The sequence below is a fragment of the Zea mays genome, chromosome 9, assembly GCF_902167145.1.
Source record: "Zea mays cultivar B73 chromosome 9, Zm-B73-REFERENCE-NAM-5.0, whole genome shotgun sequence".
NCBI lineage: Eukaryota > Viridiplantae > Streptophyta > Magnoliopsida > Poales > Poaceae > Zea > Zea mays.
In genome coordinates, this window is record NC_050104.1 from 12,447,990 (window position 1) to 12,471,300 (window position 23,311).

The 23,311-nt window shown below is 45.2% G+C and overlaps 1 protein-coding gene across 2 annotated transcripts; it reads right to left on the reverse strand.

Annotated features, from left to right (window-relative positions):
- Positions 1–241: 241 nt before the first annotated feature.
- On the reverse strand, positions 242–12,277 carry LOC103637942 (auxin response factor 16). 2 transcript variants are annotated; one of them, XM_008660945.3, is made up of 13 exons: positions 11,375–12,277; positions 11,001–11,113; positions 10,809–10,904; positions 10,593–10,649; positions 10,352–10,507; positions 10,167–10,251; positions 9,833–9,923; positions 9,583–9,747; positions 9,309–9,504; positions 8,945–9,083; positions 2,349–4,033; positions 1,017–1,207; positions 242–912 (listed from the first exon to the last, which is right to left on the reverse strand). In XM_008660945.3, exons 1-13 carry the CDS (start codon positions 11,418–11,420, stop codon positions 771–773), a joined length of 3,162 nt encoding a protein of 1,053 aa, XP_008659167.1. In that variant the 5' UTR covers positions 11,421–12,277; the 3' UTR covers positions 242–770. The 2 variants fall into 2 exon arrangements, with proteins under 2 accessions (XP_008659167.1, XP_008659168.1); XM_008660946.3 differs by having other exon boundaries at positions 10,167–10,268; positions 11,375–12,045.
- Between the last annotated feature and the right edge of the window lie 11,034 nt (positions 12,278–23,311).

Below are 23,311 nucleotides of genomic sequence, written 5' to 3' on the forward strand. Positions count from 1 at the left end.
GCCAGCACTCAGAGACTCAGACTCCTCTGTATCCTATTCCCGCGCTGCCCGCAGCACAACGGCTCAGCCGACAGCCGTAACGTAATAGGTTTCCCGACACAGCAGCTGCTCGATCAGCCTGACAAACTGCGAAACATATCCCAGAATGCACGATTGCACGCTAACTCTGCATTTCCGCCTAGGTGACTACGATAGTAAACATTTTCAAGCGTTATTGTGTGCCCGACTAAACTGCAAAAAAAAAAAAAAACAACAAGACTGTACTATATCCCGACACCAAATCTTTTTTCTGTTACAGATAATACAATTTATAATAGTACTTCAGCTGTTAAAGCAGCACACAGGAACAATTACATTGGGGATTGCGAGTTGCAAAACTGACAGTCACGGTTCTACAGCGCACATATATACACTGAGATAATCGAACAACTTTGTAGGAGGATTACAGTGAATGTAGGTTCTAATAAGCAGAGTAGCTTCTCAAATTCATTATACCCCCCACCCCCACCCAACTTACACACACAAGAAGGAAACTAATATGATTGTGTTGAGTAATTACCCGATTTCAGTGGAACAAAGCGTCAGCCGTCAAGGCCTCCAAAATATGGCAGCTTGCTGAACAACTTCCGCCACGAGCTTCTCATCGACTCTGTCAGTGAGTTGGCTCTAAGTAACAGTACCTCGTGATTACGTTAGACGTGTGTTTCACTTCTTTGACCCCTGACTCTCAGTATTGTTTAAAAATGGTAAGGAACATATTAGTATTTACGTCAGGCCCTCCATGCATTTGCGTCATCAGAAGCACTACAGGCTTGAGTTTGAGGGATGCAGCCAAGGTCACCATCCAAGCTCATTTGCTGTACTTCAACAGATGACAATATTTTAATGCTCTTGACACAGCTTACAAACTCCCTGGACGAGGCAGGATTTTCAAAACATCAGAAGCGGAACAGGTTAAGGGAACACCGTGGTAAGGATGTACGGAAGAGATGAAGGAAACAGAAGTAGGAACGTACTCCCATGGGTCGTCGCCAACAAGGAGGATGTCATTTTCGTGGTCAACATAGACCAGCTTCCAGTCCGTCCTGTAGGGATCTTCAAGCTGCCCTTGAATACCGAACATGCATGCAAGATCATGCCGAAGATCTTCGTAACCTCGGTACCGTGTTATATCAATTGATCTCCCAACGGATCCACGCTTTTGAACCTTCAAATCAAGATGAGTGTATATATGATTGCAGTATTATTGGATGATTGCACCGCTGGCGCTGGGTTGTGTTTGGGTTTGGCACATAGTAACAATTGGGTAATTGAGCAAAATATAATGTATAATGTGCAGAGTATTCAACCCAAGACCGAAACAGGGTTGTAGAGCAGTAATGCTATAACAGACCTTAGAATAGACACGTCAAAACTCTCACTGATCTTATATGTATGGGAGTAAATAACAATTCATCGTCCAACTTAAACCTACATGCACATCAGGTCTCAATTTCCCATTTATGCAATGCTGGAATGGAAACTCCAAGGTGGCCACAAATATATATGTTCCTTAGTGCCATCCAAACGACTTTCTAAACACTCAGTATTCAATTACTCACTTCATGCACCGACCAATTCAACTCAAAAGCTTAAACTTATGATAGATGGTGGAGAATTCACTTATGCTTCAACATTGTCCCTCAAATGGAGGCTCACTCATAATATGGCCTCATACGTGAAATAGGAGCGGATAACAATTATTTTATTTCATTGTGCTAGCCAGGATTGGAATTCAAGACATTTAGCACCAATGTCCTATTGAGTAGCATGCACAAAAGGTCTAGACCTTTGACCCTATGATATCAAATTTGAGTTGCATGAACTAGCCAGTTCAACCTAAAAGATTAATTGTGGAGAAGGATGGACAATTCACTTATACTTCAATACTAAGTACTACACTGATATAGTGATATCCACACCTACTTATTAGTTGGTGAAGACAAGGTTTTCTCATGAATTTGCAGGAAAAATGTGCAAATTATTATTAAGGAAATAAGTGTAAGAAGTAAGCTTTTATGACTCCACTACACGCACTTCTAAGAGAATATTACGGTTTTGAGAGTGTGCACATATTGACACATATAGGTATGCAATATGCATAATAAATATTCCCTCCGTTCTAAAATAGTAGTCGTTTTAACTCTTGGTTTCTATGTCTATAATCAAATGGATGAAGATGAATCTAGACACATATATAAAAGGTATGCATGCATCAAGTATTGTATGAACCTATTAATTAACTAAAACGGATTTTAATTTGGGATGGAGGGAGTACATTCTTAGGTAAGTGTTACCAAGTGACCAACCTTGGTGAAGGTTCTCATCCGCTGTGTTTGACTATTCCACAGTCCTTGGCTTGCCATTCCACCATCAGCAACAGCAACATCACTTGAACATCCAGGCTTAAAAGACATGTCCGGCACACCAAATGACTGGGAGCTGAATGCAGCAGAGGATAGCTCGTTTTCCACATCCCTATGATCCCTTTGTCCAGAAGGTAGATTGCATATACCCTTTCCAGACGACATCCCTCTTGACAACAGGGCGTCAGGCATTAATGTGTCCACATTTTCCGCAATAAGAAAATTCTCTCTTGGATCAACTTGAACATTGTTATCCAAACAAACTGGAGGAAAGGAAAAGCCTTCTCGTGGGCTCTCATCTAAGCAAAAGGAGGTAGCAGATGACGCATCAAGTTGATCTGAAGCTAGATGACGATTAGGTGCATGGACCGTTTCCTTACTACCTTGTATATCATTCTTGATTCGATTATCTGTCTTACTTTGAATTTCCTGAAGTAAGTGCTCAATGTGCGGTGTTGCTGGCATCTCAGGCAAATTTCTGGTTCCTTGGTTTGCTCTACTAAATGAATTTATTGGGGAGATACGGCTGCCAGATGGAACTGTTGAGCTGGAAGGTTCTTCGCTCTCAGTGAGTGCTGAGTGTGATCTTACAAGTTGCTGGGGTGGCAAGGATCCTGTATTATGGTTCAAAGGTGTTTGCTGTAAATGTTTGAGCTGACCCATGGCATCAGCACCACCAAACTGATGTTGAAGAACTTGTTGCTGGAGAATTTCCTGGCTTTTCTGAGACAATTGTTGGATCAGCTGGGACTGATGCTGTGGGTTCAGTTGAGATAGCAGATTTTGTTGTTGAATCTTTTGAAGCAGCTGCAGCTGCAGTTCTGATTGTGATAGCTGTTGTAGTTGGGGTTGTTGACTTTGTAGGAGTGCCTGGTGGTATTCTGCTGTTTGTTGCGGCTGTGGAGTCTGAGGTAATTGTGACTGCTGCAAAGAACCCATTGTTGTTAGACTTGGTAACCCTGGGCGCTGAGTAGGTGACTTGGGTAAACCCAGCTGTTGTAGCTGAGATGAAGATGGTTGCAAAATCTGGTTTAACAAATGTACTTGTGAGGCAGCTTGTCCACCTGAAGGCTGTTGCTCTTTCAGCTTGTGCTGATCCGATGACTGAAGACATGCAGTAGCTTTGAACTGTTGCTGCGGCTGTGATTGTTGCCGTTGGAGTTGTTCTTGCTGCTGCTGCAAGTGAATGGCATTTTGCTGCAACAACTGGGCTTGCTGTTGCTGTAGGATCGCAGAACTTTGCTGCAGTGGTTGGACCTGCTGTTGTTGCAATACATGGTGAGGCTGTTGCTGGTGTTGAGCTAATGGGGTAATTGCAGGGTGGTCCACTTTCGAACCAGCCTGTAAATTAGGTAAGCCAATATTTTGGGCCTGCATAGTCAATCTTTTTGTTGGATCTTCACTGACACTGCCTATCCCATCCTGCATACCCAGTGCATTAGAGGTCAAGTACTGCGACTGTACAGCAGGGGAAGCAGTTGCTAGCATCTGAGGATTTTGCTGCATAGCCATCCATTGAACTAGGCTCAGGCCTGGAAATAATGCATTTTGGACATCTTTCAGAGCGAAGTCATCAGCAAGCCATGGCATCGCTCTTTTGAAAGCACTCTCAACCTCGTTTTCATCATCTGCAAGATTCATTTTATAGAAGGACAAAGTATATCTTCAGAAAAATGAAACGGTGCAAATAATAGATGCATGATGTTGAATTATTGATCAAGAAATGACTCCAACACAAGGATGACAAACAAGTAGACCAGTATTCCTGCTCATAGTTAAAAGTCTAGTTTGTACATAAACAAGAAGCAGTGACATTTAGGAAAGATGGTTATAGACAAGAAAGAGTAAGAACCAAGTTCACAAAATTTTCGCCAACTTAAGTAGGCCACATGATAGTCAGTTGGTTTAACAAATGCATGAAAAACAGAACTAAAAAAGATAATGCAAACATGTGGTTGATATGTGCCCATAGGACCATAGTGTCCAAGTGTGACGAGCGATTGTCAAGGAGATGATTAGCTTTATTTTAGTGTTGACTAACCTTAACATGAGTTGTGATGTGTGTAATGTGTCTCTTGGCTTGTGGTGCGCAGTTGTAAAGCACAAAGATGGTGGTCGACGATGAAGATAAAGGTCATGCAGATTTGTGCCGAGGACTACAAGCGGTGAAGGACGAACGTTGGGCATGACTGAGAGATTAGAGAAGCTGGAGAATTGACCGTGTGTTACTGACACTTGAGGACATCGGTGGGTGCAAGAGTACAAATAGGAATAGACCGTGTTGACCAAGTCAAGCGGAGGCTTTGGAAGACTTGGTGATCGAGCAGTCGAGGATTGATGGTGACATGTGTCAAGATCGTGGAGCGAGCGTGTCGAATACGCTAATCACAAGCTCAAAACTAGAGGTGGCATGTGGCAGCATCGAGTAGTTCGCATCGAGGCAAAGCTATCTCACGAATGTATGTGGTTGTCGAATTTACAAATCTTGAGTTGGACCATAATGCCCTAGGGGATAAGTGGTTCAACTCTAATTACCTATGGGCAAGTTGGGAATGTGAAATAGCACTATAAATATGGGCAGACAATCCTACCAGCCTTATCTCTCTAGCACTTCATTTATTTTCATCCTTGTTTGGTCTTCTATCTCTATTGTATTGTTGAGATGTGAAAGGGTCTCTAGCTGAGTTGGTTAGGTGATCTGAGTAACACTCCTTGGGTCTTGGGTTCGACTCCCCATGGGAGCGAATTTTAGGTTGTGGTTAAAAAAATCCCCTCGTCCGTCCCACGCTAAAGCACAGGTCTAAGGCCTGGTCCCGGTCGTTTCTTACAGGGGCTACAGTGCCGCTGTGTATGGGTGGACAGGGGTTCGAGGGTTTTTACGACCTGCGTGAGAAGGTATTCTTCTTAATATAATGCTTGGGGGTTGTCTTACCCCCCGCAGGTCGAGTTTTTTTAGTGTGTTGTTGAGATTCACAGATGAGTTAGACACTGTAGCATTTGTTCATCTGTGTAATATGATCTTGTAGCCTATGAATATTGTGAAAATGGAGGTCCTAACCTCCTAGGTTAGTAGTGGCTCAGAATCTTATGTTGTTTCCTGAGTTTTGATTGCTCTCTTTTTTCGGTACCCAACTTTCTTTTTCCTTTTATTAAGTCGCGACCTCTAAAATTTGACAACATTTGACGAAACATGTCATAAGTTCATCTTTGGCATGATGATTGACCGATGTTTAGGGTAGGTCACCTCGTATACACTTGTTATTGGTTGATTTCCTGCTTATACCTCTTATTTGTTTGTGCTAGTGAACTTTAAACTGCTCAAAATGTTTAAAAATCGTAATTTGTATCATATGATCAGTTTGATCATTTGCTAGCACACTGATATGCCGCTTTACTCATCGGACAACACCACTTAGAGCATCTTTTATTTTAATTGATATACCCTTGAAGCTCATACATTTCTTGCATCCTTGTGCATTTATAGCATATTCTGAGAGGAAGTTGCAATTTTTGGAAGGCTTGTTGAGTGTACGTGCCAACAAGGCGGAAATTGATACACACAAAGCGTACCCAAAGGGAAAAACTTGTTAAGAGCATTCATTCATTTGAGAGACTACATTTGTTCGGGGGGTTGCTTTTGCTAGTTTGCTGAGCCTTTGCCTTATTTGAGAGAATGCATTTGTTCAGGGGGTGTTGTTTTTGCTAGTTGTGTTGAGTCTTTGCCTATTTAGGATGGAGTAGGAGTGTTTCAGGAATTTCAGTTTGCTCTGATTTCTTAGCTAGTGGTGTTAGGACCTTTCTACCTCGTCTTGAGGACTACATGTTTCTGCTTGATTGTATCGAATCATTGCTCGTGACTTTAGAGACCAAATTGTGCTCATTTCAAATGACACTGTGTTGGCCTCTCTTATTTTCTTTTGCATCTCTTTGTGTTTGGTATTGACAATGCCCATATTAGTGGGGAAATTGTAAACACGTGGTTGATGTGTGCATGGTGTTCAAGTGATTGTAAAGAAGATGTTTTGCTTTGTTTTAGTGTTGACTAACCTTAGCACGGGTTATGGTGTGTGCAACATACATCTTTGTTTGTGGCGAGCAGGTGTGGAGCACAAAGACGACGGTTGATGGTGAAAGTGAAGATCATGTGGTTACATGTCCATGGACTGAGAGAGGTGAAGGACGAACGACAGGATTGGATCGAGGGGCCGAAAAAGTTGGAGGACCGACCGTGGGTAGCTGACACTTGATGATTCAACAAGTGCAAGTACATGAAGGAGTTGATCATGTTGACCAAGTCAAGACGACGATTGACCAAGTCAAGTGGAGGCGTAGAGGACATGGTGATCGGGCGGTCAAAGACTAACGGTGACACATGTTGAGATCATGGAGGGAGCGTATCAAATACACTACTCACGAGGGGTTTGGTAGTTTGGACCTTAAAATCACCTGGCGGACAGTTTTGGGTTTGAGCCTCAAAACTCGAGTTGAGTTCAAGCGAGAACTGGAGACAGCACAAGACATCGATGAGTTCGCATAGACACGAAGCTATCTCATGAAAAATTCGTGGTCGTCGGGTCTACAGATCTTGAGTTGGGCAATAATGCTCCCGGAGTTATGTGGTTCAACTCTAATTACCTAGGGACAAGTTAGGAATGTGAAATAGCCCTATAAATAATAGCAGGCTGATCCAACCAGCCTTATCTCTCCAACACTTCATTTATTTTCATCCTTGTTAGATCTTTCATCCCTAGTATGTTGTAGAGATCCACATATAATTTAGAAACTGCAGTATTCGTTCACCCATGTAATCTGATATTGTAGCCTATGAATCTTTTGAAAATGGAGCTCAAACCTCCTATATTTGTGGTGGCTCAAGATCTTATGTTGTTTGTTGAGTTTTGATTGCTCTTTTTCTTTTGGTGCCTAGTTTATTTTCACTTGTTTTCAGTGTTCTGGTGCTCCGGTTGGCGTTGGTGTTTTGGATCAGTATCTTTGCCTTCTCTACATGCTGTGATTACTCGAGATTACATCTGCAAGGTGGTTTGAGCAGATTTCAAACGAGCATGAAGTTATATCTTTATGTCGATTGTGGAGAAAACCCTGATCCGAAGAGCGGTTTGGTCAATTCTTGTCAAGTTGATGGATGGGTCGGGTTGAAACTCTCCAAATATCTTCCTAACCTCCTTGTGAAGCTACGTGCCAAGTTTCACCTCAACCCAATTTGAACAGGGAATTTGGAGATATTTTAGGAAGTTTTTGGGGCTGCCGCGCAAAACTAGGTTGAGTTGCCCTTGCATCCCGGCTGAGCCGACTTTACAACCCTGCTAGGCCATCTTTACTGTAGCGGCCCGGTCAAGCCACCTTTGCCTATGAAGTTTCTATTTTGGGTGGTTTTTGAGTTCCGTTACTCTGCTTTTCGATTGGTTTGTTCTTATGGGTTCCTAATCAACCTAAAAACTTCACCAAGTTATCAAACCACTAGTTGGTTTGATTCATATACGTGTGTACTCATCATCACAGTTGGAGTTGAGAGCATTGTATTTCAATTCGAAAGCCTTTGGGGTTGTCCTCGGTTTCTTACTGGTTTGAGTGCTCCGTTGTGTTCGTTGGTCATCACTAAGAATAGTGCTGGGAATTGGGTCGGGCCAGCCCAGTCCAAGCCCATCGTGCTTCGTGCCAAACGGGTTCGGGCCAGGAAAGCCCAAACAATTTTTGGGCCGTGTCGTGCCAGCCCGAAGTGTAAAAACAGTGGCTCAGCCCGACCCTAAACCACATCGTGCCTTCGTTGGACCGTGCCGGCCCAAGCCCGGCTCGTATATTTGACCACATAAAATCAAAATATTATAATCATATAAAATTCATAGCTTACTAAATTAAAGATATTAAACAATTATAACATCATTTAACCACATAAACACCAAATATAACAACAATATACAGTCGATATCTTACTAAATTAAAGAAATTAAACAGATTGGGCTCAATTGGGCCGTGCCGGCCCAAGCCCGGCTCATCTGTGCGGGCCGTGCTGGGGGCCCGACGGGTCGGAATTTGAGGCTCGGCCCAGGCCCGACCTCGGGCCGTGCTAGCCCAGCCCATATTATTTCGTGTCAGGCCGTGCTTTGGGCTCTTATTTTCGGGCCGTGCTCGTGCTGGCCCGAAAAGCCCGGCCCAGATTCCTGCACTAACTAAGAATATCCAGCCATTGTTTGGCTCATGAGCTACTCATTTGACATTTTCACTTTCTTGATGATTTGGGTGAAGTTTTGGGAATCAAACCAAGATTATCTAGAGCAAAAAAATTATTGGCTCCCATTCACCCCTCTTTAGTCGTCTAATTCAGTCCTTTTCATAATAAAGCAAAATTGTATATTGCATTATTTCCTGTATGGTCAATTTTTTACAAGCATATATGTAATGATGCACAACTCTTCTGCGGTGTGTTGTAACTCTTTTCTATTAACGCAATGATGCACAACTCTTCTGCAAGTTTGACAAAATTATTTCATGTATGGTGGATGCCACAATATTATGTGTACCTGGCATTCCTGCTTGCTTAGGAAGCTTTGGCCTGAAAAATGGTGGTGGGCATATATAAAATGGTGTAGCAACTGGTTCAATCTCCCATATCGAAACACGGGTGCGCCTCTCAGATGCAGTCGATTCATCCCAACCAACCTGAAGTGGAAAAAAACAGATGAAGTCAGATGAATCTGCCATCCTTTTATGCTAGTCTTTGAAACTCATTTCCGTATGGTGTTAGATAAATCTTATAACATCGAGGCTGACTCATGTAACTCCAAGTCTCCAACACTTCTTGACCCAGCTAATTTCTTACTGGATGTAGCTGAATTAAATGGATATCACTGCAGATTAACATGAAAAGGAAGGTGAATGACATACCTGAAGGTTTCGCCAATGAGAATTCTTCCATCGCAGTGGATCTAAGTCGCCAATGCCTGTGATCGTGCCCATGTATCTTCTTACCCCTGAATCCTCTGTCTCAAAGAGCATTCTGAATCGCATTCCAAGGGACACTTGTGTATACAAAGCCTTATTGTATTTTGCTAAAGGGATGACAAATTCTGATGGGCTTGCCCTATCCGAAGAATAGTATGACTCATTAGCCTATGTACTGGCAGAAAGTTCCAACAAGGTACAATTAGCAAGAAAATACCTTGGGTTATAGAAAATAGTAAATGGGCTACTATTTGCGGCAGCATGGGCTGCTGCTGCAAGGATTCCAATGTGCATGCTGTCACTTGATAAAACTGATGATGACAGAGCTGGTTGGGGTCTGCTAGCACGCCTTATACCTAAGAGAAGTTGAGATTTCTCGTCCCTTGAAAAAAAAAGTATAAGGTCAATGTTTTCTGTAACTATCTAGATATACACATATTTTTAATCACTGGAATTGATGATATTACCTTATAAAGAGAACTGAATCACCGGCTAACAGCCTTTTTGTACTGACGAAGACACTCCAACCAGTTGTCAAAAGATGCCTCTTCGGTTGACCTGCATGTGCAAGTACAGTAGAGTGATACGTACAGAACACCTCTGATTTATCAGACATCATGTCCTAGTACAGTTTTCCTTAAAAGCGTCATGAAAAGCTGGAATTCTAATAGCTGCTAAGGGCCAAACATAAATAATGTACACAGAAAAATTCCAGCAGATAACAAGGGCTACATAACAATACATAACACAAAGTCAATATACGTGTACATGTATTATTTCAGTGCTTGGCATTTTCAGTACCTCGATAGATATGTCGAAATTTCCATGAAATATCATGCAGATCCTTGGCAATGAGTTCTTGGGCTGGTGGTTGCATCGTAAAGTCCTATCGAACATGTTACCCTGGTAAGGGAGGTATTTATTGCATCTGATAAATTCATATATCCATTAAACTTGTTCCAACGTTATGCAGAAATATTGCGTACTAGCGGTGGAAATATCTTCTCAGCTGCACGGCGTGGCACTGAGAATCCCCCATGCGTACTTGTGTCGCTTGCTGTCAACGTCTTGCAAAAGAATTCTGTTGGTTGCTTGTTTTGTTTCAGACCCAGTTCAGATGCCAGCATTGCGTCTCGATCATACTGGTTGCATTGAGAAAAAATAGTTGATTTCAACTCAAGAAATCAACAACGAAACTAACTTTCTCAAAAAAGAAAGCTCACATACTTTGTTCACAGGCTGAAGCATCATCTGGGCATAAACTTCATCAGTTTCAGAATCTGCCTGCACAAGAAATATGTTTCATGTGCCCAATTAGTAAAAGTACTGCTCGTGGCCAAAATTTGCACCTCGCAGGCTGTCTGCATGTACTGGGTAGGGTGGTTTAAATTTTTTTTTTAAAAAAAGATGCAGCACAAGAGGATAAGACTAGCATTGACATACATGTAAGGTGAGACTTAGGAGCTTGCAGATCAACTTAGAAGGCAGAGATGGGTAGCTGGGGACGGTGTCCAGCTCCTTATGCATTGAAGCAGCAACCTGATACAGAATTAGCAGAAGAAGAAAATTTTCAGAAAAATATTCCCTGAATCAACTCACTCCTGCAGTCCTGCTGCACACTGGTAAATCCCGCACCTGTTCACTATGGCCCTGCGGGAAGTATACGACGAGACTGCCCACCGGGGGCAACGACACCAGGGGCCCCGCACAAGCGTGCCACAGCTCCGAGTTGATGGGTTTCTTTTCCCCTGGTTTGCAAATAAAAACAGAGAGCCAAAGCCAATTATTAGACTGCGTCCCGGATCAAGTAGAGAAAATCCATGATCAATTTCCTCGCAATTAGCCGCAAGCAACAACTAGAGCTCTAGAAGTAACTGCAATCACCAGGCAGGCTGACAGCTCAACGGTGATGAACATGAATCATGACAAGATGCTGAATTGAGAAATGTACGCTAAGGCGCTGGAATCCATGAGAAGTTGGACTGCAAGCAAGCAAAGGGAAACCTCACCTTCTGCGGGGCTGGGAGTGACGCCGCCCGATCCGTGATCCTTCATCTCGACGAGATCCTGAACCAAATCCGGCGTCCGAATACGCGAATATTCACCCCCACCTTCTCCTACCACCACCACCTTTTACGAACTACTAGTGTAGCGGTGGCCTGCTGACACCCAGCCTTTCGACGAAAATTCGGAGTATAAAACTCGGATCGGATCAGCGGAGGAGCAAGGCGAGCGCCAATGAACCTTCGCCGCGCAGCACCACACCAGGCGCCGTGCCGAGGCCCCAGTTCATCCGCAGCGCCTAAGCTCAGGCACTCTCCGAACCTTCCGCCGCGCGCCTCTCCCCGATCCAGGCCTGCGAGTCGCGGCGGTTACCGCAGGCTCCACACGCCGTCGGCCGAGGCGCGGAGGTGGTCGGTCGAGCGCACGCGTGGGACGGGGCGGAGCTGGGACTGGGAAGCAACGGGGCAGGGGAGAGAAGGCGGAGGAGGGAGACAAGAGGGGTTTAAAAAATGGGGGCGAGGGGCCGCGGGGCGAGGAACCGGGTGGTGGGGCGGGGCGGGGCTGGCGCTGTGCCGCGGCGGCAGCGGCAGGGGTGGAGTAAAGAAATGGCCGCGACGCGCGCGAGGGGGGCGGGGCTGGCGCTGGCGTGCCGCGCGCAGCGGGCAGCGGCAGCGGCGGGGCGGCCTACGGTGGTTAAAAAAATATATATACCGGGCACTGGTTGGCTGGTGGTGCCGTGGCTTCCGCCCCACGTACGCGGTTGCGGACGGGAACTGAGAGGCAGGCTGGCCGGCGCCGCCGCCGGGGCCCGGGAGGACGCGCGTGACCGTGACGCCGCGGACCGCGACGGCGACGGGTGTGGGCTGGTGCCGGGCGCCTGTGCGGCCGTGTCGGGCCCGTGCCGCGCCGAGGAGGGCGGACCACGACGGCTGGTTTTGTTGGTTCGTGCCGGTGCGAGGGGCAGCGAGAGCGACGCGTGCGTCTCGTGGTCGGCGTGCGGCGAGTCACACGGGCGGCACGACGGAAGCGTGAGGGGGGCCAACGAGCGTCCACTAGCGGCGCACGGGACGGGCGTGGCGGACGACGCAGGCGTGCCTATCGACCGATCGCGCTCACAGGCGTGCCGATTTCGTTTTCGTTTGTCTGGCCGGAACCGGTTATTTGGAGCGTACGTGTCCGACGACGCCTGATGACCTGACGCATACAGGTACGCTGCCGAGCTGTTGGTAGAGTTCAGAAGGCGGACAAGGTCACATGCTGGGACATGGATGACGGTGAGGGTGAGGGCAAGACCGTCATCTCGCAACTGCGATAGCTTTGAGCGTTTGACCAACTGGAATAATGCCACACGCTAGGGCTAGTTCGTTTACGTCGGATTTCAGCCGGAATTGTTTCAGCTAATCAAAGTTTATATAAATTAGAGAATCAATCCGGCTAGTAATCATTCCGACCCACCAATCCGGCATAAACGAACAAGACTCTAAGATGACTCGGTACCGTTACGCGACGTGATTAAGCATGAACCGGGTGCTGCTTTGATTCCCCCGGTACATGTGCACTTGCTATCTTCAGATGCACTGATACAGCGCAAGTACTGTATAGGTTGTAAAATAAATACGCTTCTAATGTTTTAGTGAAGAAATTAATATTAATAAACAAATATTTATATATATATATATATTTCTAAAAAATATATAATCAATACACTATAAAGTTATGGTAAAAAGGTAATTAGAATTAGATCGTCTTATATTTAGAGGTGTATTCATGTTGAGACAAATTCTAAAGTATAAATGTACATCTTATTAGGATAATAGAGGGGGTAGTACAACGAAAGATTAGAGGATCTACCGCACAGATCAGGGGACTGGCGGAGGGCCCGGGTAAAGCGCAGCGGCGCGCGGCTCAGACTGACGGTAACGCTGAACCCTTCGCCACCCCTCCCCTATCACTGTTCACGATTTAGGGGACACTGTGCACCCCTTGCCTCCGCAGCGCTCGCCGCTATCCGCCTCCCTCCGCCGCGACCCTCTTCTCTCTCACGCCAGATGCAGGGCGTCACTGTGCACTCCCCCTCCACTGCTTCGCGCGGAAGACTCCGCCCGCGCCACCGACCGGAAGCTTCGCGGTCGTCTTCTCTCCCGTTCGAGGCGCCTGCGTTTCGGCGATTTGCGACGAGGCGACGGCGATTCGTGCGCGCTAGCGCGCCGGTCCCCGTCGGAGCTGTGCACGACGAAGTGGAGGTGGTGACCAACCAGCTCCGGTCAAGACCGAAGACGAAGCGGCCGCAAATCCGGCTCTGTCGAGGTTCGTCGCGAGCGCTTGGTTCGTTTCCCCGTCCGACCATCGACGCCTTCATCGGATCCGCAAACCAGCTGTTGGATTCCTCTTCTCCCCGCCCAAATCTTCGGATCTTGAGGTACGCCCTTGGACCCGTATTGTTTATGTTTATCTTGCGCACAACTTTGAACAACTTATTACTACAGCAATCCACTAATCCTTTCAACCGTAAGAAATTTCATCCGAAAAGACCCGATGAATCCCCAGTTCAAAAATTTCCGCGGATCTGGTCTGCCTTTTAGGGTTACACAATTGTATGGTACTCACCCGCTGAATGTCGTTCATACTTGGTCGAACTAAATTTGGTTGTGCTTAGTATTAGGGCCAGAGGATCTTCACCTTCCATTATTTTGTAATCCCTACACTACGGACTCGCTTCCATAGTGCCTTAAAGTGTCAAGTCTTCTGGGAATTAATTTTGGATCAACACTGTCCAGAACAACAGCTCATTTTACTAAATGTACCAGACTGATTCATCGTAGTGTGACCCAAAATGTGTTACTTCAGCCAACGAAGTGTAATGTTCATTGTTTATTAAACTTCTGAAAACTCTCATCGACATATCAGATAGGCCATTACTTGTGAAGTTAGTATGCCTCATGTTCATTCATATTGTTAGGTGTATGTCAACCCTTATTGTGTTCCTCTACTTCCCCCCAATTTTTTTGTCACCCTTGTATACGACTGGAGGATACATAACTATTGTGCACCTTCATATAGTAGGTTTCTATATTGTTACAACAACTAATTTATGTTTTCTTGTAGTAATGTGTACAACCCTCACGTATTTCACAATATCTGCCCATTAACATTTTGTTTTCTTCAGCAAGTTATGGTATGACCAGACATTTCTTTATTATGTACATTATGTTTGTGCTTCCATGGAGTACATAGCTTCTTTTTTCTATCCTTCAATGTTTTCTACAACCCTCACATTACAGTAATGTTTCTGCTTACATGGAGTGTATTGTTTGTTTTTTTTCTCCTTAATTGTTTTCTACAAGACTGACATCAAAGATTTGTTACTGCTGTACAATGAGTGCATTGCTTGTATATTCAGTCCATGACCACATGATACAACAATATTTATAAGTCTATAGGCAGCTATGACAAACATCTATATACCCAACTAGTCAAATTTATTTATTTCTCATTCCCATATGTTGCCCTTACCAGTCTTAACATTTGCAGTGTTATACTTCTATAAATATGTTATGTTCCATGCTGCTATATGACTGCTACAATTCAAATCATTACTTGTCGCATGCAACATAATTGTTAATGATTTTGGGCTGTATTCAATTCGTTAAGCCTTTATGGTTCATAAGGAAATGGTAGTGTTTGTTCATATATTATTCTTTGCAGCACAGTTCCGAATGGCATCCTCGAAAGAAGATACCATGAAGTCTTTGGTTAAAGTACTTGTCGACTGTGCCGAGGATGCCACAAAATCCCTTCGTGGATTAGTAGATCATGCATTAGACCACATGCATGACGAAGAGATATTAGCTAGAACCCTCTTTGCCATGAAAGAAAAACTTGATTTGCTTCACCAAGATGCCTTAGAGGCAAAAGCCCAAGCTTTTCCTGAAATTGCTAAGTACGAGGGGGATGACATAAGTGTTGAACCGACATCTCCTTCGACCCCTCCAACAGTTACTAAACCATCTGTCGACGAAGAGGAGTTCTACTGCCCGGATGTGAGTGACGAGTGGTACTTCAGCGACTCAGATAGGTCAACTCGTAATAGCTATTGGAATATTTATTAGTTCAATGTATTCCACCTGTACAAGCAGGATAGGCTTTTGAACATCCCAGTACTCGGGTTCTCGTACTTGTCATGTTGTCGAACTAGTCGTGTGATGTATGTCTAAGTCTCAATGCTACCTCGTCAGCTTAAGTTAGTATGATGTTAAGAACGTTGTCGTCTGTGAACTATGTTGACTCTTAAATGTTCTGTTGGTACTCCTTAATAAGTTCATTACATTATGGAACTATTATTTGTGTGTCTTCATATGGTTTGTCTTCAGTATAACGTACCTCGTTTTGTCGATTGGCTTCACTTTGTATCATATGACTAAATGTGTGCCATCTCCACATATCCTAGCATGGACCCTGCCAACAATGCGACATCGTCGCAGGCGATGTCAAATCCCTCAAATGCCCAGCAATTTCCACCACCACCCCCTATATGGCCAACGGGCTACATGCAGCAGAATCCTGTCGATTGCAACATCATGGGAAACATTAATTTTCCTAGTCCTGGTCAAGGTCCAACTACAATGTGGGCTCCAATTCAGCCAGGGAATACTAGTTCCCAATCAACCATGATCCCTGCTTCCCAATCTGCACTCTATTGGAATCACTACATGAATTTTGTGAGGAACCCTCTAGGGTCAGTTGGAATGAGTCCATACACAGATTCTTATCCACCATCACTATCAAGTACACTGTTGCAGGGTTCGAACACTATACCTGAAATGCCTGTACACTTGGAGTCAGATGCTGAACACAGTGTTCAGGACATCAATAGTCCTGGGAAAAATGCACCTCCAGTTCTAAAACAAAAGAAATCCAAGGAACAAAACTTTACAGCACCAGAAGACAGACTCCTTTGTACTACTTGGTTGCAAATAAGTAGTGACCCTATTGTCAATACTAGGCAAAGGAGGGAGGGTCTCTGGGCGAGAATTGAAAAAAGGTACAATGAACAAAGGGGGGAATTTCCTTGTAGACTTAACAGAGCACTTAGCAGCAGATGGGACAAGATAAGGGCTGATGTCAGTAAATTCTCTAGATACTACGCCAGAGTCCTAAGAGAGAAACAAAGTGGTCTAAGTGACGAGGATAAGTTACGACTATTCAAACGATGATTTTATGTACTACATGTGTCTGTGCTGCAACTAATTATATATGAAATTCCAATTTTGTAGACATCGAAGGCAGCAACTTTGTTCGCTCATGAGGAGAGCAAACCATTTCATTATATGCACTGCTGGCATCAATTGAAGGGGGAACCGAAATGGGAGAGCATATGTCAAGGACACTCGTTTAGAGGATTACATGCAAGATCAATACCATCTTCGGCGTGTCCATCAGTGGAAGCATCGGAGACTGACAGTGGATCCGCTGGGCTGTCAGGAAAAAGGCCCCGTGGCCGTGATTACAGTAAAGCTGAGAGAAAGAAAGCTGGTTCTTCTTTGTCCCCTGAGTACTTAAGCCGATTACAAGAAATTACTGAGAAACAAATACAGAGGTCCATAGAAAAGGGGGAAAAAAGAAAAGAGCACTGAAGAAGACAGGGAGATACAGAAGAAGAGATTGGAATTGGAAGCCCAAAAGTTAAGCATTAGACAAAGGGAACTGAAACTTGAAGAACTCAAATCGGCAGAACAACGTTTGCAGATGCTTTTGTCCACAAACGAAGAAGATGTAGATCCTGAAGTTTGGATTGTCATGAAGGAACAGAAAAAAAAATTGCAGCAGTTCATATTTACTTTTGAGCAATCCTGAACGGTTCTGTTCGATGTGCGCTTGTGTTGTTGAGACATGTTGAGACAATTTTATCTTACTTCGTTTAAGAAATTGTATTATCGAGAACAGTATTTGTTTGGTCGAACCAGTGTATCTTAAGTTGTTTGCTGTTGTATTAGACAATAATGAACTCGGATGTCATAAATGTTTGAACAAGATTATTGCCTATCGAATGGTATGTTATATATTGTAGAAGAAAACATGAATTCTGATGTTGTGTTGTGTGTGCTACACAAAATCGAAGTATGTCAACACAAATGTAGTCGGCTGTATGGAAAATTTCGGAAACTTAGCTTATTTATTCGAATACTAAGTTAGACGAAAACACATTACAAGTACTGAATATAAGTGCGAACTAAGCAGCTACGACACATAATTATTACATACTTCCACGGCGATCCCATAAATGCTCGACAAGATCATTTTGAAGGGAGCACGATCTTTCTTGGCGACGTAGATCAAAGTGGTTAATAACCCATTCGGCACGGCCTTCCGCTATAATTTGAGATGAATCAATCCTTGAAGAGTTGTCTCCGAAATCAATGTTTGCAGCAAATGGCCCTTCGTCTTCGACGATCATGTTGTGCATGATGATGCAAGCCGTCATTATCTCTGTCAAACGATTACGATCCCAACCATAAGCTGGTCCACGGAGCACCGCCCAGCGGGCTTGAAGAACTCCAAATGCACGCTCAATATCCTTTCGGCAACTTTCCTGCATCTGAGTGAAGTAGACTTTCTTTTCCTCGTATGGGTGTCGGATTGCTTTGACAAAAGTAGGCCAGTTGGGGTAAATACTGATAGTCGCCTAGAGGGGGGGGTGAATAGGGCGAAACTGAAATTTACAAATATAAACACAACTACAAGCCGGGTTAGCGTTAGAAATATAAACGAGTCCGCGAGAGAGGGTGCAAAACAAATCGCAAGCAAATAAAGAGTGTGACACGCGGATTTGTTTTACCGAGGTTCGGTTCTTGCAAACCTACTCCCCGTTGAGGAGGCCACAAAGGTCGGGTCTCTTTCAACCCTTCCCTCTCTCAAACGATCCCTCGGACCGAGTGAGCTTTCTCTTCTCAATCACTTGGAACACAAAGTTCCCACAAGGACCACCACAAGTTTGGTGTCTCTTGCCTCAATTACAAGTGAGTTTGATCGCAATGAAAGAATCAAGAAAGAAGAAAGCAATCCAAGCGCAAGAGCTCGAAAGAACACAAGCAAATCTCTCTCTCTAGTCACTAGGGCGTTGTGTGGAATTTGGAGAGGATTTGATCTCTTTGGTGTGTCTAGAATTGAATGCTAGAGCTCTTGTAGTAGTTGGGAAGTGGAAAACTTGGATGCAATGAATGGTGGGGTGGTTGGGGTATTTATAGCCCCAACCACCAAAAGTGGTCGTTGGGAGGCTGTCTGTTCGATGGCGCACCGGACAGTCCGGTGCACACCGGACATGTCCGGTGCCCCCGCCACGTCATCACTGCCGTTGGATTCTGACCGTTGGAGCTTCTGACTTCTGGGCCCGCCTGGATGTCCGGTGCACACCGGACATCTACTGTTCCTTGTCCGGTGCGCCAGTATGGGCGCGCCTGACTTCTGCGCGCGTAGAGCGCGCATTAATTGTGCCGCAGGTAGCCGTTGGCGCCGAAATAGTCGTTGCTCCGGAGTTGCACCGGACAGTCCGGTGCACACCGGACATGTCCGGTGAATTATAGCGGACTAGCCGTTGGAGATTCCCGAAGCTGGCGAGTTCCTGAGGCCGCTCTTCCTTGGCGCACCGGACACTGTCCGGTGTACACCGGACAGTCCGGTGAATTATAGCGGAGTCGCCTCTGGAAATTCCCGAAGGTGGCGAGTTCGAGTTGGAGTCCTCTGGTGCACCGGACACTGTCCGGTGGCGCACCGGACACTGTCTGGTGTACACCGGACAGTCCGGTGCTCCCAGACCAGAGGGCCTTCGGTTGCCTCTTTGCTCCTTTGTTGAATCCAAAACTTGATCTTTTTATTGGCTGAGTGTGAACCTTTTACACCTGTATAATCTATACACTTGGGCAAACTAGTTAGTCCAATTATTTGTGTTGGGCAATTCAACCACCAAAATTAATTAGGGACTAGGTGTAAGCCTAATTCCCTTTCAATCTCCCCCTTTTTGGTGATTGATGCCAACACAAACCAAAGCAAATGTAGAAATGCATAATTGAACTAGTTTCCATAATGTAAGTGCAAAGGTTGCTTGGAATTGAGCCAATATAACTACTTACAAGATATGCATGGATTGTTTCTTTCTTATTTAACATTTTGGACCACGCTTGCACCACATGTTTTGTTTTTGCAAACTCTTTTGTAAATCTTTTCTAAGTTCTTTTGCAAATGGTCAAAGGTAATTGAATAAGATTTTGCAAAGCATTTTCAAGATTTGAAATTTTCTCCCCCTGTTTCAAATGCTTTTCCTTTGACTAAACAAAACTCCCCCTAAATGAGATCCTCCTCTTAGTATTCAAGAGGGTTTTGATATATAATTTTTGAAATCCTACTTTCTCCCCCTTTTGAACACAATAGGAAAACCAATTGATAATATTCTTGGAAACACAAAGTTTTTGAAATTGGTGGTGGTGCGGTCGGTCCTTTTGCTTTGGGCTCTTACTCTCTCCCCCTTTGGCATGAATCGCCAAAAACGGAATCATTAGAGCCCTAGAAGTACTTTCTTCCCCTTTGGTCATAAATGAACGAGTTAAGATTATACCAAAGATGAAGTCCTTTTGCTCTCTCCCCCAAAGATGGAGAGTGGCTTGGAGCGACGGCGAAGCATGAGTTACGGAGTGGAAGCCTTTGTCTTTGCCGAAGACTCCAATTCCCTTTCAATATACCTATGACTTGGTTTGAGATAGACTTGAAAACACATTAGTCATAGCATATGAAAGAGACATGATCAAAGGTATATAAATGAGCTATATGTGCAAGTCAACAAAAGAAATTCCTAGAATCAAGAATATTTAGCTCATGCCTAAGTTTGTTAAAAGATTGTTCATCAAGAGGCTTGGTAAAGATATCGGCTAATTGATCTTTAGTATTAATGTAAGAAATCTCTATATCTCCCTTTTGTTGGTGATCCCTAAGAAAATGATACCGAATGGCTATGTGTTTAGTACGGCTATGCTCGACGGGATTATCCGCCATCTTGATTGCACTCTCATTATCACATAGCAAAGGGACTTTGGTTAATTTGTAACCGTAGTCCCGTAGGGTTTGCCTCATCCAAAGCAATTGCGCGCAACAATGACCTGCGGCAATGTACTCGGCTTCGGCGGTGGAAAGAGCGACCGAATTTTGCTTCTTTGAAGCCCAAGACACCAAGGATCTTCCCAAGAACTGGCAAGTCCCCGATGTGCTTTTCCTATTGATTTTACACCCCGCCCAATCGGCATCCGAATATCCAATCAAATCAAATGTGGATCCCTGAAAGGGAATTAGGCTTACACCTAGTTCCTAAATAATTTTGGTGGTTGAATTGCCCAACACAAATCTTTGGACTAACTTGTTTGCCCAAGTGTATAGATTATACAGGTGTAAAAGGTTCACACTCAGCCAATAAAAAGACCAAGTTCTGGATTCAATAAAGGAGCAAAGGGGCAACCGAAGGCATCCCTGGTCTGGCGCACCGGACTGTCCGGTGTGCCACCGGACAGTGCACAGTACCTGTCCGGTGCACCAGGGGACTCAGACTCAAACTCTTCACCTTCGGGAATTCCAGGGGCGACTCGGCTAAAATTCACCGGACTGTCCGGTGTACACCGGACAGTGTCCGGTGCGCCAAACGAGGTCGGCCTCAGGAACTCGCCAGCTTCGGGAAAAGCCAACGGCTCGTCCGCTATAAATCACCGGACTGTCCGGTGTGCACCGGACTGTCCGGTGCAACTCCGGGACAACGGTCGTCTCCGCGCCAACGGCTCTCTGCCGCGCATTCAATGCGCCGTCTGCGCGCGCAGAAGTCAGAATCGCCCATGCTGGCACACCGGACATCAAACAGTACCTGTCCGGTGTGCACCAGACACCCAGGCGGGCCCACATGTCAGGAGCTCCAACGGCTAGAATCCAACGGCAGTGATGACGTGGCAGGGGGCACCGGACTGTCCGGTGTGCACCGGACTGTCCGGTGCGCCATCGCGCAGAAGCCTCCAGCCAACGGTCAAGTTTGGTGGTTGGGGCTATAAATACCCCAACCACCCCTCCATTCATTGCATCCAAGTTTTCCACTTCTCAACCACTTACAAGAGCTAGGCATTCAATTCTAGACACATTCAAAGAGATCAAATCCTCTCCAATTCCACACAAAACCCTAGTGACTAGTGAGAGTGATTTGCCGTGTTCATTTGAGCTCTTGCGCTTGGATTGCTTCTTTTCTTTCTCATTTGTTCTTGTGATCAAAACTCCATTGTAATCAAGGCAAGAGGCACCAATTGTGTGGTGGCCCTTGCGGGGAAGTTTTGTTCCCGGTTTTGATTTGGAAGAGAAGCTCACTCGGTCCGAGGGACCGTTTGAGAGAGGGAAGGGTTGAAAGAGACCCGGCCTTTGTGGCCTCCTCAACGGGGAGTAGGTTTGCAAGAACCGAACCTCGGTAAAACAAATCTCCGTGTCTCACTTGCTTATTCGCTTGGGATTTGTTTTGTGCCCTCTCTTGCGGACTCGTTTATTATTACTAACGCTAACCCCGGCTTGTAGTTGTGTTTATATTTGTAAATTTCAGTTTCGCCCTATTCACCCCCCCCTCTAGGCGACTATCAATTGGTATCAAAGCCCGGTGCTTCATTAGAGCCTAACCGCTCGAAGTGATGTCGGGAGATCACGCCAAGAAGGAGATGGAGACCGGCGAAAAGCCCACTACAAGCTACGGGAGCACTTCATCGGAAGAGTCCCGCACCAAAAAGAGGGAGAAGAAGAAGAGCTCCTCCAACAAAGGGAAGGAGAAGAAATCTTCTTCTCACCACAAAGAGAAGAAGGAAAAATCTTCTTCCCACAAGCCGCATCGGAAAGGTGACAAGCACAAGAGGATGAGGAAGGTGGTCTACTACGAGACCGACACTTCATCAACATCGACCTTCGACTCCGATGCGCCCTCCGTCACTTCTAAGCGCCAAGAGCGCAAGAAGTATAGTAAGATCCCCCTACGCTACCCTCGCATTTCCAAACATACACCTTTACTTTCCGTCCCGTTAGGCAAACCACCAACTTTTGATGGTGAAGATTACGCTAGGTGGAGCGATTTAATGCAATTTCATCTAATCTCGCTCCACAAAGGTATATGGGATGTTGTTGAGTTTGGTGTACAGGTACCGTCGATAGGGGATGAGAACTATGATGAGGATGAGGTAGCCCAAATCAAGCACTTCAACTCACAAGCCACAACAATTCTCCTCGCCTCACTAAGCAAAGAGGAATATAACAAAGTACAAGGGTTGAAGAACGCCAAGGAGATTTGGGATGTACTCAAAACCGCGCACGAGGGAGATGAGCTCACCAAGATCACCAAGCGGGAAACGATCGAGGGGGAGCTCGGTCGGTTCCGGCTTCACAAAGGGGAGGAGCCACAACATATGTACAACCGGCTCAAGACTTTGGTGAACCAAGTGCGCAACCTCGGGAGCAAGAAGTGGGATGACCACGAAGTGGTAAATGTTATTTTAAGATCTCTCATTTTTCTAAATCCCACTCAAGTTCAATTGATTCGTGGTAATCCTAGATATACTAAAATGACCCCCGAGGAAGTTATCGGGCATTTTGTAAGTTTTGAGTGCATGATAGAAGGCTCGAGGAAAATCAACGAGCTTGGCGAGCCATCCGAAGCTCAACCCGTTGCATTCAAGGCGACGGAAGAAAAGAAGGAGGAGTCTACACCAAGCCGACAACCAATAGACGCCTCCAAGCTTGACAATGAGGAGATGGCACTCGTCATCAAGAGCTTCCGCCAAATCCTCAAACAAAGGAGGGGGAAAGACTACAAGTCCCGCTCCAAGAAGGTTTGCTACAAATGTGGTAAGCCCGGTCATTTCATTGCTAAATGTCCTATGTCTAGTGACAGT